This window comes from Nerophis ophidion, linkage group LG09 (genome assembly GCF_033978795.1).
Source record: "Nerophis ophidion isolate RoL-2023_Sa linkage group LG09, RoL_Noph_v1.0, whole genome shotgun sequence".
NCBI lineage: Eukaryota > Metazoa > Chordata > Actinopteri > Syngnathiformes > Syngnathidae > Nerophis > Nerophis ophidion.
The window spans coordinates 9,603,454-9,619,641 of NC_084619.1; the positions used below are offsets into that span (position 1 = coordinate 9,603,454).

The 16,188-nt window shown below is 37.0% G+C and overlaps 1 protein-coding gene across 2 annotated transcripts in view; it reads left to right on the forward strand.

The window, feature by feature from the left end:
* zgc:171482 (zinc finger protein) overlaps positions 1–16,188 on the forward strand; it is a 323,915-nt gene that overhangs the window by 160,478 nt on the left and 147,249 nt on the right. For both annotated transcript variants that reach the window (XM_061910222.1, XM_061910221.1), the window contains exon 3: positions 3,411–3,503. In XM_061910222.1, the coding sequence (XP_061766206.1) occupies positions 3,411–3,503 (93 nt within the window). The remainder of the gene's footprint in view (positions 1–3,410; positions 3,504–16,188) is intronic.

Genomic DNA, 16,188 nt, shown 5'->3' on the forward strand with positions numbered 1-16,188 from the left:
GCATGCCTGGCGACCATTTTCTGTCGAGGACGTGAAGATATCCACCTATTTGGAATTATGACAACAGGACATCTGCTGATTGGAGTAAGCGTTGCTCCGGTTTGTCAACAAATTGGAAGTTGCTATCAGTCTTCAAAGTACCCCAAAGCTGCCACAAATGATTGGAGGATGCCGGAAGAACTGTGGATTACATCGGACTGTCTACACCGCAGGTTTGAGGAACAGTCATCGACAATTTAGAGTGAAAAGCAAATTTCATTTTCACACGCATACAAATCGTTCTAACTTGGATTGTTTCCCTGGCTTCGAGACTCTCCCGAAGGACAGTGCAGCGAAGACACAACAAACTCCCTTCTTGTCTCTCATGGACACACACCTGTTGTTGTTGACTTTGGATTAGCTACTGCATAATGCATCAAGGCCGCGGAACAGAGACACACTACGGGCTCACACACACACACATCCACAAAAAAATATACGCCACACATACCCATCTTTCCCCAGCGTTTACCTTTTTCCCACCTTTTACGGGGCACTTTGTGGTGACCCATCAGCGTTCTTGTTCTGTAACCATGTACACTGTTTGTTTGTCTAATCTTGAACAGGTTTGTGCTGAAAACAAAGTTTTGTTGTACTTGTGCAATGACAATAAAGACCTATCCTATCCTATTTTATCCTATCCTATCCTATCCTATCCTATACTATCCTATCCTATCCTGCTTTTTGCTGATGCACAAGAACAAGGTTTTTTCCCACTCCAGACTGGGCCCCCTTAGGATCCCAGTCTAGATTATATTTTTTTTACCCATCTTTCCCCAGCGTTTACCTTTTTCCCATCTTTTACGGGGCACTTTGTGGTGACCCATCAGCGTTCCTGTTCTGTAACCATGTACACTGTTTGTTTGTCTAATCTTGAACAGGTTTGTGCTGAAAACAAAGTTTTGTTGTACTTGTGCAATGACAATAAAGACCTATCCTATCCTATCATATCCTATCTTATACTATCCTATCCTATCCTGCTTTTTGCTGACGCACAAGAACAAGGTTTTTTCCCACTCCAGACTGGGCCCCCTTAGGATCCCAGTCTAGATTATATATTTTTTTTGAGGTTGTAGTCATTTAATTTGTAATTTTGGATTCAATTGGGCGATTGCTTTTGGAGTTATTCACTTTACATTGTGTTCAAGATGGTAACTTCCACCACTCTGAAGAGTCTCGGCGTCTGATTGGTCTGATTTTCAGTTAGGCGCCACCTGATTGGCCGGTGGACGTAACCCTGTACACTCTTTGTTTGTCTAATCTTGAACAGGTTTGTGCTGAAAACAAAGTTTTGTTGTACTTGTGCAATGACAATAAAAACGTATCCTATCCTATCCTATCCTATCCTATCCTGCTTTTTGCTGACGCACAAGAACAAGGTTTTTTCCCACTCCAGACTGGGCCCCCTTAGGATTCCAGTCTAGATTATATTTTTTTACCCATCTTTCCCCAGCTTTTACCTTTTTCCCATCTTTTACGGGGCACTTTGTGGTGACCCATCAGCGTTCCTGTTCTGTAACCATGCACACTGTTTGTTTGTCTAATCTTGAACAGGTTTGTGCTGAAAACAAAGTTTTGTTGTACTTGTGCAATGACAATAAAGACCTATCGTATCCTATCCTATCCTATCTTATACTATCCTATCCTATCCTGCTTTTTGCTGACGCACAAGAACAAGGTTTTTTCCCACTCCAGACTGGGCCCCCTTAGTAGCCCAGTCTAGATTATATTTTTTTTACTCATCCTTCCCCAGCGTTTACCTTTTTCCCATCTTTTACGGGGCACTTTGTGGTGACTCATCAGCGTTCCTGTTCTGTAACCCTGTACACTGTTTGTTTGTCTAATCTTGAACAGGTTTGTGCTGAAAACAAAGTTTTGTTGTACTTGTGCAATGACAATAAAGACCTATCCTATCCTATCCTATCCTATCCTATCCTATCCTATCCTGCTTTTTGCTGACGCACAAGAACAAGGTTTTTTCCCACTCCAGACTGGGCCCCCCTAGGAGCCCAGTCTAGTTTATATTTTTTTACCCATCCTTCCCCAGCGTTTACCTTTTTCCCATCTTTTACGGAGCACTTTGTGGTGACCCATCAGCGTTCCTGTTCTGTAACCCTGTACACTGTTTGTTTGTCTAATCTTGAACAGGTTTGTGCTGAAAACAAAGTTTTGTTGTACTTGTGCAATGACAATAAAGACCCATCCTATCCTATCTTATCCTATCCTATCCTATCCTATCCTATCCTATCCTGCTTTTTGCTGATGCACAAGAACAAGGTTTTTTCCCACTCCAGACTGGGCCCCCTTAGGATCCCAGTCTAGATTATATTTGTTTACCCATCCTTCCCCAGCGTTTACCTTTTTCCCATCTTTTACGGGGCACTTTGTGGTGACCCATCAGCGTTCCTGTTCTGTAACCATGTACACTGTTTGTTTGTCTAATCTTGAACAGGTTTGTGCTGAAAACAAAGTTTTGTTGTACTTGTGCAATGACAATAAAGACCTATCCTATCCTATCCTATCCTATCCTATCCTATCCTATCCTATCCTATCCTATCCTATCCTATCCTGCTTTTTGCTGACGCACAAGAACAAGGTTTTTTTCCCACTCCAGACTGGGCCCCCTTAGGAGCCCAGTCTAGATTGTATTTTTTTTACTCATCCTTCCCCAGCGTTTACCTTTTTCCCATCTTTTACGGGGCGCCTTATGGCGACCCATCAGCTTTTTTGTTCTGTAACCCTGTACACTGTTTGTTTGTCTAATCTTGAAGAGGTTTGTGCTGAAAACAAAGTTTTGTTGTACTTGTGCAATGATAATAAAGACCCATCCTATCCTATCTTATCCTATCCTATCCTATCCTATCCTGCTTTTTGCTGATGCACAAGAACAAGGTTTTTTTCCCACTCCAGACTGGGCCCCCTTAGGAACCCAGTCTAGTTTATATTTTTTTACCCATCCTTCCCCAGCGTTTGCCTTTTTCCCATCTTTTACAGCGCACCTTGTGGTGACCCATCAGCGTTCTTGTTCTGTAACCCTTCACACTGTTTGTTTGTCTTATCTTGAACAGGTCTGTGCTGAAAACAAAGTTTTGTTGTACTTGTGCAATGACAATAAAGACTTATCATATCCTATCCTATCCTATCCTGCTTTTTGCTGACACACAAGAACAAGGTTTTTTTCCCACTCCAGACTGGGCCCCCTTAGGAGCCCAGTCTAGATTATATTTTTTTTTTACCCAACATGTGCAGGCACACACTCACACACAATGGACCAAGGTCTACCAGGACGCAAAACCTGACCCGGGACAATGTGAGACACAAATGGACTGACATCCGCTTCCTTTTTGTCTGTTTTTGTGTGTCTCTTCCAGAGTAAGAAACACGCCAACAAGGTGCGTCTGTTTTACATGCTTCACCCGGAAGACGGGGGACCGCCTTCGAAGCGACTGAGGCCAGATAATCCGGTATGTTGTCACTCCGTCACTTCAACAGCGAAGGTGTCAGTTAAATGTCAAGAACAGGGGTCGGGAACCTTTTTGACTGAGAGAGCCATGAAAGCAAAATATTTAAAAATGTATTTCTGTGAGAGCGAAATCATACTTTTTAACACTGAATACTACTAAATGCCTGCATTTTTTTTAGTAAGACCAACATTTTCAGAGTATTGTAGGTCTCTTTTTATTTTTAATAACATTGTTATTCTGAAGCTAACCACAATTAAATAAAATACTTCTTACCATGAATGCGACTTCTTTAACATATTTTGACACTGTGATTACCAGCGTAATTAGGTTGGTAGGTAGATATTGTTATTGCCCAAGTACAACAAAACATTGATGATTGACTGATGGATTTGATTAGACAAACAGTGTCTATGAGAACAGCTATGAGAAAAAACGCAAGAGCAAAGCATATATACGTATCACAACATACAACTCCAGACTTGCAACAGAGGGGAGGGAGTGGGGGCTACGGTGGTGGGCTGCAGCTCTACAGGCACTGCCTAGCCATCCATCACCCCTAAGGGATTTGCGTCGAGGGCGTTGGATGAATTATTCATTACTTATCGTGTTAAGCAATGTCAGCTAAAATTTATCTTGAGAGCAAGATGCAGTCATCAAAAGAGCCATATCTGGCTCCAGAGCCATAGGTTCCCTACCCCTGGTCAAGAAGATCGTCACGCATGAACACAAAATAAATGATCCGGTTTATTTTCAAAAGAAAATATTCTGTGTTCAAGACGGATCATATTTTACACCTTGAAACGTCAGACCAGACGTTATTTTAGACGATGCTGTTTCTGCAGGTCCAAAACAAACAATACAGGCATAGCCTGGGACAGCTTTTTTTGTGGGACTGGGTGAATTCCGAGCACGTCGAATGTTGGTTAGTGTTGTCCCGATATCATATTTTTAGTACCGGTACCAAAATTATTTTGATACCACAAAAATGTCATTATTGGCTTTATTTTAACGAAAAATCTTAGGGTACATTAAACATACCGTATTTCTTTAAATTGCCGCAGGGCGTATAGTATGCACCTGGCTTGAATTACTCGCAAACCCGCTTGCCAAAATAATTAGCGAATGCTTAGTATTACTGTCTGGTCAAACTCGTAGCTGTTGTTTGGTAGCTTAGCTTCTAACCACTTTTGCAACATTTTTATTCAGCGGGTCTATGCATGGAGGAAAATATATTTTGCCTATGAACTGGCTTGTGTAAATCTCCAAGACCCAGATCTAAGGACGACTTGTCTTTTTTTTTTTTTTTTTTTCAAGGGTGAAAATGCAGTCTTTTTTTTTTATTTGGGTCAATATGGGATTTTTATGTGACAGGTTGATGCATGCGGTCGTCGCAGGTGAAAATGGGCCATCATGTCCTTGGTAGTGTCCTGCATTTAGGATACAAAGGACCTGATTCTACTCAGGCTAACCCACCAGGCCCATCTATTCACAGGTCTAAATGTGGCAACCGAGAGCTCATGGGAATTTGTGTGTTGTTTAATCAGTTGTGAGCGATTGTGTCGTTTTGGTGGGCCGTATAATTCTCCCCGGAGGGACAATGCGGTCTCGCTGGTGCTTGTGGTGAGCTTTAGAGGCTGCCAAGTAGCTGGGTATCAGACAACTGCAGGCGATGGCTGGAGAGGACAATGTTTTAAGACTGTGTGTGTGTGTGTGTGTGTTCTTATATTTCTACCCTTCTTGAGACATCAACATGGTAAAGTACCTTCCATATGAGGACCAGTGAACAGGTTGGGACCGAAATTACGGTCCCAATACGAAAAACCGTCGCATCTAATAGAGAATGTCTCATATCTATCACAATTAGGGTGGTCCAAAAAAGGTGGAATTTTTTAAATTGACTGTGTGTCGGTTTTAAAAGTGCTCCCCCTCTGGTCAATATATGAAATAACAAGTGTGTGTATAAATTTGAAGTGTTCCCCCTCTGGCGAACATATGTAATAAGAAGTGTATGTAAAAAATTTAAGTGCGTCCTTTTTGCATAAAAAAAATAAATAATATTAAATAAGTATACAGAGACATACTGTGATGACTTAAAAATGTGTTTTAAAAATAACTAAAAGCATTTTTTTCCTTACAATTTGTCGACTTTTTTCTTTTTAAAATTGGGAGCAACTTTTCATATTCTTTCTGTCTCTGTGATATGGCAATATTTTCTCGTAAAATGAACCCTTTTTTATGTAAAAATATTACTTTTTCATGCAAAATGGTGACATTTTGTCATAAAATTCAGACTTTTATCACAATGTTGCCAATTTCTTTTGTTCTTGTAAAATAGTGCCATGTTTTGAGTAAAATTATAACTATTATGATATTGGCAAAACTGTAAAGTTATTTTCTAAAATTGTGACTTTTGTCGAGTAAAATTACAACTCTTTTCATAAAAATGCTAACATTGAAGCTTTTCTTGTAAAATTGCGACTTTTATTGAGTAAAATTCCAACTTTCATCATAATATTGCACAAATGTTCAGTTTTTCTTGTAAAACTTTGATTTGCGTTGAATAAAATGACGGCTTTTAATATTGTTTTTCACAACACGCTTTTTTATATTTGCATAGTTTGTAAGTATTATAATGTTGTAAATACACATATTTATGTTTTTAGAAAGGGTGGTCCTAAAGAGGTAGGCATTTTTCGGAGGTCTCAAGAAGGTAAGAAATACAAGTGTGTGTGTGTGTGTGTTTGTGTGTGTGTGTGTGTGTGTGTGTGTGTGTCTGTGTTCTTGTATTTCTACCCTTCTTGAGACATCAACAAGGAAAAGTACCTTCAATGTGAAGATCGGTGAACAAGTTAGGACCGAAATTACGGTCCAAATACGAAAAACCGTTGCATCTAATAGAGAATGTCTCATTTGCACCCCTGGTGGTGAAATCTATCACAATTAGGGTGGTCCAAAAAAGGTGGGATTTTTTAAATTGACTGTGTGTCGGTGTTAAAAGTGCTCCCTCTCTGGTTAACATATGAAATAACAAGTGTGTGTAAAATATTTGAAGTGCTCCCCCTCTGGCCAACGTATGTAATAACAAGTGTGTGTAAGATATTGAAAGGCATCCCCTTTGGCCTAAAAAAATAAATAAATAAATACATAAATATGTATAAATAGACATACTGTAATAGCTTGAAGTTAACAAAAAACAATTAAAAACCCATTACAAACAAAAAAATAAAAAAATAAAAAAAAATTCACTAAAATGAGTCTTTTTCTCCCAATGTGTCGAGTTTTTTCTTATAAAACTGGGAGCAATTTGTCGTATTCTTTCTGTCTTGTGATGTTGCAATATTTTCTCGTAAAATGATTACTTTCTTATGTAAAATTATCACTTTTTAATGCAAAATGGTGACGTTTGCCATATAAAATTCAGACTTTTATCAAAATATTGCCAATTTTTTGTTTTGTTCCTTCTAAAATAGTGCCATGTTTAGAGTAAAATGATGACTATTATAATAACTGCAAAATTGTAAAGTTTTTCTCTAGAATTGTGACTTTTGTCGAGAAAAATTACGACTCTTCATAAAAATGCCAACATTTGAAGCTTTTCTTGTATAATTGCGACTGTTATTAAGTAAAATTCCAACTTTCATTATAATATTGCACAAATGTTCAGTTTTTCTTGTAAAATTTTGATTTGCGTTGAATAAAATGACGGCTTTTAATATTGTTTTTCACAACACGCTTTTTTATATTTGCATAGTTTGTAAGTATTATAATGTTGTAAATACACATATTTATGTTTTTATAAAGGGTGGTACTAAAGAGGTAGGCATTTTTCGGAGGTCTCAAGAAGGTAAGAAATACAAGTGTGTGTGGGTGTATGTGTGTGTGTGTGTGTGTGTGTGCGTGTGTGTGTGTGTGTGTGTGTGTGTGTGTGTGTGTGTGTGTGTGTGTGTGTGTGTGTGTGTGTGTGTGTTCTTGTATTTCTACCCTTCTTGAGACATCAACAAGGAAAAGTACCTTCAATGTGAAGATCGGTGAACAAGTTAGGACCGAAATTACGGTCCAAATACGAAAAACCGTTGCATCTAATAGAGAATGTCTCATTTGCACCCCTGGTGGTGATATCTATCACAATTAGGGTGGTCCAAAAAAGGGGTGATTTTTCAAATTGACTGTGTGTCGGTTTTAAAAGTGCTCCCTCTCTGGTCAATATATGAAATAACAAGTGTGTGTATAAATTTGAAGTGTTCCCCCTCTGGCCAACATATGTAATAAGAAGTGAGTGTAAGAAATTGAAATGCATCCCCTTTGGCCTAAAAATATAAATAAATAAATACATAAATATGTATAAATAGACATACTGTAATAGCTGAATGTTAACAAAAACAATTAAAAACCCATTACAAACAAAAAAATAAATACAAATTCACTAAAATGAGTCTTTTTCTCCCGATGTGTCGAGTTTTTTCTTATAAAACTGGGAGCAATTTGTCGTATTCTTTCTGTCTTGTGATGTTGCAATATTTTCTCGTAAAATGATTACTTTTTTATGTAAAATTATCACTTTTTAATGCAAAATGGTGACGTTTGTCATATAAAATTCGGACTTTTATCACAATATTGCCAATTTTTTGTTTTGTTCCTGTAAAATAGCGCCATGTTTAGAGTAAAATGATGACTTTTATAATAACTGCAAAATTGTAAAGTTTTTCTCTAGAATTGGGACTTTTGTCGAGTAAAATTAAGACTCTTCATAAAAATGCTAACATTTGAAGCTTTTCTTGTAAAATTGCGACTGTTATTGAGTAAAATTTCAACTTTCATCATAATATTGCACAAATGTTCAGTTTTTCTTGTAAAATTTTGATTTGCGTTGAATAAAATGATGGCTTTTAATATTGTTTTTCACAACACGCTTTTTTATATTTGCATAGTTTGTAAGTATTATAATGTTGTAAATACACATATTTATGTATTTAGAGAGGGTGGTCCTAAAGAGGTAAGCATTTTTCGGCGGTCTCAAGAAGGTAAGAAATACAAGTGTGTGTGTGTGTGTGTGTGTGTGTGTGTGTGTGTGTGTATGTGTGTGTGTGTGTGTGTGTGTGTGTTCTTGTATTTTTACCCTTCTTGAGACATCAACACGGTAAAGTACCTTCCATATGAGGACCAGTGAACAGGTTGGGACCGAAATTACGGTCCCAATACGAAAAACCGTTGCATCTAATACAGAATGTCTCATTTGCACCCCTGGTGGTGATATCTATCACAATTAGGGTGGTCCAAAAAAGGTGGGATTTTTCAAATTGACTGTGTGTTGGTTTTAAAAGTGCTCCCCCTCTGGTCAATATATGAAATAACAAGTGTGTGTAAAATTTTGAAGCGCTCCCCCTCTAGCGAACATATGTAATAAGACGTGAGTGTAAGAAATTGAAATGCGCCCCCCTTTGACCAAAATTAATTAAATTCAATAAATTAATATGTATATAGAGACATACTGTAATAACTTGAAGTAAATAATGAAGATTAATAAACATTACTGACAAAAAATAAAAATAATTAAAAATACTAAAAGCAGTCTTTTTCTCACGTTGTGTCGACTTTTTTCTCATGATTGGTAACAATTTTCCATATTCTTTCTGTTTCTGTTACATTACAATGTTTTCTCGTAAAATGATTACTTTTTAATGTAAAATTTTTGCTTTTTAATGCAAAATGGTCACGTTTGTCTTATAAAATTCTGACTTTTATCACAATATTGCCAATTTTTTCTGGTTGTTCTTGTAAAATAGTGGCATTTGGAGTAAAAGTATGACTTTTGTCATAATTGTCTGTGTGTGTGTGTGTGTGTGTGTGTGTGTGTGTGTGTGTGTGTGTGTGTGTGTGTGTGTTCTTGTATTTCTACCCTTCTTGAGACATCAACAAAGAAAAGTACCTTCAATGTGAAGATCGGTGAACAAGTTAGGACCGAAATTACGGTCCCAATAGGAAAAACCGTTGCATCTAATAGAGAATGTCTCATTTGCACCCCTGGTGGTGATATCTATCACAATTAGGGTGGTCCAAAAAAGGGGTGATTTTTCAAATGGACTGTGTGTCGGTTTTAAAAGTGCTCCCTCTCTGGTCAACATATGAAATAACAAGTGTGTGTAAAAATTGTTATCGCTCCCCCTCTGGCCAACATATGTAATAACAAATGTGTGTATGAAATTGAAATGCGCCTCCTTAGGCCAATTTTTTTTTTTTTAAATAAAATAAATATGTATATAGAGACATACTGTAATAATGAAGATTAAAAATCACTTACAAAAAAAACATCAAAAAAAATAAATTAACTAAAAGCTTACCTTTTTTATATTCGCATAGTATGTATACATTATTAATTTTGTAAATGCAAAGCTTTACATATCTAGAAAGGGTGGTCCTAAAGAGATAGCCATTTGTTTTTCGGCGGTCTGAAGAAGGTAAGAAGTACAAGAATATGTGTGTGTGTGCACTGAAGACTGGTTATTGTGTAGCAGAGAGGAGTGTGTTAATGACACACAATATGTAAACAGCAGCAATATGGAAGGAGACGGTTCGAAATGATGGTGTTAATGGAAAAATTCCCAGTATAATACTGTCTGCCTCGTTTATATGCCAAGCCTTCAAATTCCACATCACAACACACACACACACCGTGGACACAGCTGGTTGAAATACAAATCAAAGTGACCCATAAACTCTGGCATCGCCACAAAAAGATTACCCGGTTGTTATGCATCAGTTATCTCGGTTTGCAAACAAACCTGCGCCAATGCCCGATAAATGTATTAATATTATCATAATCCTGTGAATAATGCAAACGTTCAAGGTATAGAATAGGCTGAGTCCGCAGCTATCGTCTTCAAAGGAACATGTTGGACGTGTCTTCATTTGAAGTGAATAAAAAGCAGCGAGGCAAAGACAAGAAGACTAATTTTATAGTTCCAAAGGAAAGGCAGCTGTCAGGAAATATTTGTAGACCAATAAAAAAAGGCACAGATCCATAACCGGCTGTCAGTATTGCAGAGTCACTCTCCACCTTCGTGCAAGGACTACAAGAACTTTCCAGAACTACTTGGAAAAAAGTAGCACTACCCATGAATATACCATGAATTGATTTACGTGGACCCCGACTTAAACAAGTTGAAAAATTTATTCGGGTGTTACCATTTAGTGGTCAATTGTACAAAATATGTACTGACCTGTGCAATCTACTAATAAAAGTTTCAATCAATCAAAAAAACCCAAAAGGTGGGTGTGGCTTTAACCAAGCAATTGATTGATTGATCGATTGAGAAGTTTATTGACATCTTAAAGGGGAACATTATCACCAGACCTATGCAAGTATCAATATATACCTTGATGGTGCAGAAAAAAGACCATATATTTTTTTAACCGATTTCCGAACTCTAAATGGGTGAATTTTGGCGAATTAAACGCCTTTCTGTTTATCGGTCTTTTTGCGATGACGTCAGAACGTGACGTCTCCGAGGTAATACAGCCGCCATTTTCATTTTCAACACATTACAAACACCGGGTCTCAGCTCTTTTATTTTCCATTTTTTCGACTATTTTTTTGGAACTTTGGAGACATCATGCCTCGTCGGTGTGTTGTCGGAGGGTGTAACAACACTAACAGGGAGGGATTCAAGTTGCACCACTGGCAAGAAATCTGCCGCCAGACCCCCATTGAATGTACCAGAGTGTCTCCACATTTGACCGGCGATGCTAAGACAGACATGGCACAGAGATGTATGGATAACCTGCAGATGCATTTGCAACAATAAATTCAACGAAATCACAAAGGTGAGTTTTGTTGATGTTGACTTATGTGCTAATTGGACATATTTGGTTGCGGCGTGACTGCCAGCTAATCGATGCTAACATGCTACGCTAATCGACGCTAACATGGTATTTACCGGCGGTGCTAAGGCAGACATGGCACAAAGATGTATGGATAACCTGCAGATGCATTTGCAACTATAAAGTCAACGAAATCACAAAGGTGAGTTTTGTTGATGTTGACTGCCAGCTAATCAATGCTAAAATGCTATACTAATCGATGCTAACATGCTATTTACCGGCGGTGCTAAAGCAGACATGGGACAGAGATGTATGGATAACCTGCAGATGCATTTGCAACTATATTACGTTTCTTCCACCCACATTTAATGCGAAACAAACACTTACCAATCGAAGGATTTAAGTTGCTCCAGTGTCACGAGATGCAAAAGTCCTGATCGTTTGGTCCGCACATTTTACCGGCGATGCTAACGCAGCTATTCGGCCATGCTATGACTATGAATAGCGTCAATAGCTATTCGCTCAATAGCTTCAGTTTCTTCTTCAATACTTTCATACTCCAACCATCTGTTTCAATACATGCGTAATCTGTTGAATCGCTTAAGCCGCTCAAATCCGAGTCTGAATCCGGGCTAATGTCGCTATATCTTGCTGTGGTAACCGCCATGTTGTTTGTATTGGCAGCACTGTGTGACGTCACAGGAAAATGGATACTCGCATCGCAAATAGCGAAAATCAAGAACTTTAAAGCTTTTTTAGGGATATCCCGGGAGGTGTAAAATTTTGAAAAAAACTTCAAAAAATAAAACAAGCCACTGGGAACTGATTTTTATTGTTTTTAACCCTTTTGAAATTGTGATAATGTTCCCCTTTAAATAATTGAATCCATGCATCACTTTAAAAAGGCAAATGGATGGCACAAAAAGCCAAAAGGCTTGTTTCCAATGTGGTCCACTAAATATTCATCACATTTTATACATTCAATAATAAAAGATATATAACCTGAAACATGTATATAATAAAATACTTTTAAAAAATGGATACATTTTGTACATATAACATATGTACATAACAACAATACAACATACATTCATAAACATGGATTCATTTGCAAAAGTTTAATATATTTATCTGTACAGTCATTTTTTTTTATTTTTATATTTGCACCTTATTGATCTTTTATCCTGCACTACCATGAGCTAATGCAACGAAATGTTCAAATTTGAATGACAATAAAAGGAAGTGTAATATACACAGTAAGTATATACTCCAAGATAAAATATATATGCACTATAACCACATTACAAACTTGTTTGATAGTTTGCATAAATGTTAGCTATTCTAGCAGTTTTAGCAGAAATGGACAACACTTTACCACTCTCAGTGGTAGAGAATGTCGGATTAGTAGCTGTTAAAGTTAAGGATTTTTGTTATTTCAGACTGTGAGTACACCACAGGGCTAGTGACAGTGTGTGTGCATGTATATAAGTGTCTAAGTGCGTGTCCCTTTAAGAAGGCCGATCTGCCTTTGATCTCCACCTGGGTCAGGAATTCAAAATTAGTCCCTCTACTTGCTGGAAGTAAAGGAGTGTCTAAGGTGAGTGTCCCTTTAACCTTCCTCTTATGTTAACTTTCTGTTACCATCTCTTATGTTAACGGGTCGGTTTTGACCCATGTCTTAAATCAGCTGTAAAATACACTAAAAAAGAATTATCTATCATCCAATTTGTTTCTCATCTCTCGGTTACCTTGTTAGGCTTCCTTATCCTTGAAGATATTGGTTTTAATATTTTTGGTTTGGGCCATTGGGCCTTTTTTTTTGTCAGTATACCCCTCGATTTCAATTTTTAAAAATGGTAAAACGAACCTCAAGAGAATCATATAAATAAAAAAAAGGTTGTTGTGTTACCTAACTATTACTAAGGGGTATTAGAACACATCTCTTAAATAAATGTGTTTTATTCATTTTTTCATTTTAAGAATTTTAACTATAGTAACATCTATGGTGTTACGGGTCAATTTCGACCCATATATATTTACTTCAAGAAAAAGGCTAAAAAGTATTTTTTTCAGCAACAGAAATCCAACATCAAACAAACAACAACCAATCAAGCAAATGAAACCAGGAGAAATAGATTACTAGTTCCAAAACTAATAAAAAAAAACAAAATCAGAGTGGCAAAAAGTGACACTTTTAGTGTCCGTCTTTTGTTTGTTTTTGTACAGGATAACAAGGTAAAATGAGAATCCACTAAAGCTCACATGATTGGGAGAGGAGCTGGCTGTCTGTGTGTTCAGTTTTGGCTCTTATCATTGCTTTATCATCTTATTTTTATAACTGGGTCGAAACCGACCCTAACAACACCAAGGGCATAATTTCTACCAGAGCATTTTATAATTTAGTGAAAAAAATTCAAATGTTTTATTTTGTTGACAAAGAGGTTCCCTGACAAAGTCAAAAAGTTTTGATGCAAAAAAATAAATGTATGTGGTGTTTTTATGCATTTAAAAACTAAAACGGGTCGCTGCCGACCCTAACACAAGACGAAGGTTAAGAAGCCCGACCTACCTCGGACAGGTGTCGTGGTGTGACTGCAGCCAGGCACGTAAGAAAACCCTGGTTTCCATGGCAACGTGTCTGTCGCTTTCACTCATTTGCCGCTTTTCCACCAATGCAGGGGTAGGCAATAGGGGTGTGGGAAAAAATCTATCCGAATTTGTATCGCGATTCTCACGTTGTGCGATCCAGATTTTTAAAATCGATTTTTAAATAAAATCAATTTTTTCTTCTTTTTTTTTTTTTTAATCAATCCAACAAAACAATACACAGAAATACCATAACAAGGCAATCCAATTCCAAAACCGAACCTGACCCAGCAACATTCAGAACTGCAATAAACAGAGCAATTGAGAGGAGACACAAACACGACACAGAACAAACCAAAAGTAGTGAAAGAAAAATGAATATTATCAACAACAGTATCAATATTAGTGATAATTTCAGCATAACAGTGATTAAAAATCCCTCATTGACATTATCATTAGACATTTATAAAAATTAAAAAAAGAACGATAGTGTCACAGTGGCTTACATAAGCTTGACAACACACTGTGTCCAATGTTTTCACAAAGATAAAATAACTCATATTTTTGGTTCGTTTAATAGTTAAAACAAATTTACATTATTGCAATCAGTTGATAAAACATTGTCTTTTACAATTATAAAAGCTTTTTTTACAAAAATCTACTACTCTGCTAGCATGATCAGCAGACTGGGGTAGATCCTGCTGAAATCATATGAATTGAATACATACAGAATAATTTTGAACCGAAAAAATATCGTTTTTCAATCGAGAATCGCGTTGAATTGAAAAAAATCGATATGTTATCGAATCGCGACCCCAAGAATCGATATTGAATCGAATCGTGGGACACCCAAAGATTTGCATCCCTAATATATATATATATATATATATATATATATATATATATATATATATATATATATATATATATATATATATATGTATATATATATATATATATATATATATATATATATATATATATATATATACATATATATATATATATATATATATATGTATATATATATATATATATATATATGTCTGTATCACACCTGTGTTTCCATCTGCCTTCCTAAGTGAGAAAGACATGACTCAGACCCTTCTGGCTTTCACCTCATGTGGGCCACTAGATTACACACACACACACACACACACACACACACACACACACACACACACACACACGCACACACACACACGCACTGTGAGAGCATTACGGTCAGCACTTTATTCACAACCTTTCCTCAAAGACATCACATTTATTTTTGTAGAACGCAGCGCAGCTTACAAACACTTGTCAAGACATGACATTATTTGCATTCCCTTTTTTTTTTTTTTTTTTTGCACCCGAGGCGAACTTTTGGCACATCTCTCGGCAGTGTACTTTATCTGAGGAGTAGCATTGTTTATACTGCATACATACAAAGACAGCGCAATTAATTATCCTGTCCCGGCCGACTTGTGCGGTAATGGCTCCGCTCTCAGGCTACATTCACGCCAAATTGCGCCGTTCGCACTATCATGAAAAATAAAGACGTATATCACATATGGACAAAAAAAAAAATTGACATTTGTTGATGACTTCACTTCATCGATCACCATTAACTTAAAAGCATCATCACTCTTCTTCTGTTCACCAACTTGCAAAAAACAAGCAATTTGAATGATGCAACACCTGACATTTACTAAATTAGTTGGATTTTCCCAAATAAATCAATCTATACTGTTTCCAAACATGTAAATTAAAGGCCTACTGAAATGAGATGTTCTTATTTAAACGGGGATAGCAGCTCCATTCTATGTGTCATACTTGATCATTTCGCGATATTGCCATATTTTTGCTGAAAGGATTTATTAGTGAACATCGACGATAAAGTACGCAACTTTTGGTGCTAATAAAAAAGCCTTGCCTGTAGCGGAAGTAGCAGACGATGTGCGTGTGACGTCACAGGTTGTGGAGCTCCTCACATCCTCACATTGTTTACAATCATGGCCACCAGCAGCGAGAGCGATTCGGACCGAGAAAGCGACAATTTCCCCATTAATTTGAGCGAGGGTGAAAGATTCGTGGATGAGGAAAGTGAGAGTGAAGGACTAGAAAAAAAAATTGTTTACAAGTTTATTCACAATACCATATAACATTTACAATAGTGGTGAATATCATTTAAAGATGTTGGTACGTGAAAGGGTCCACCTAATAAGCTAGAAGAAGCTTTTGACAGGGGGTCCAAAGGACAATATATACATGGAAAGATCAAACATGGTAGCAAGCACAT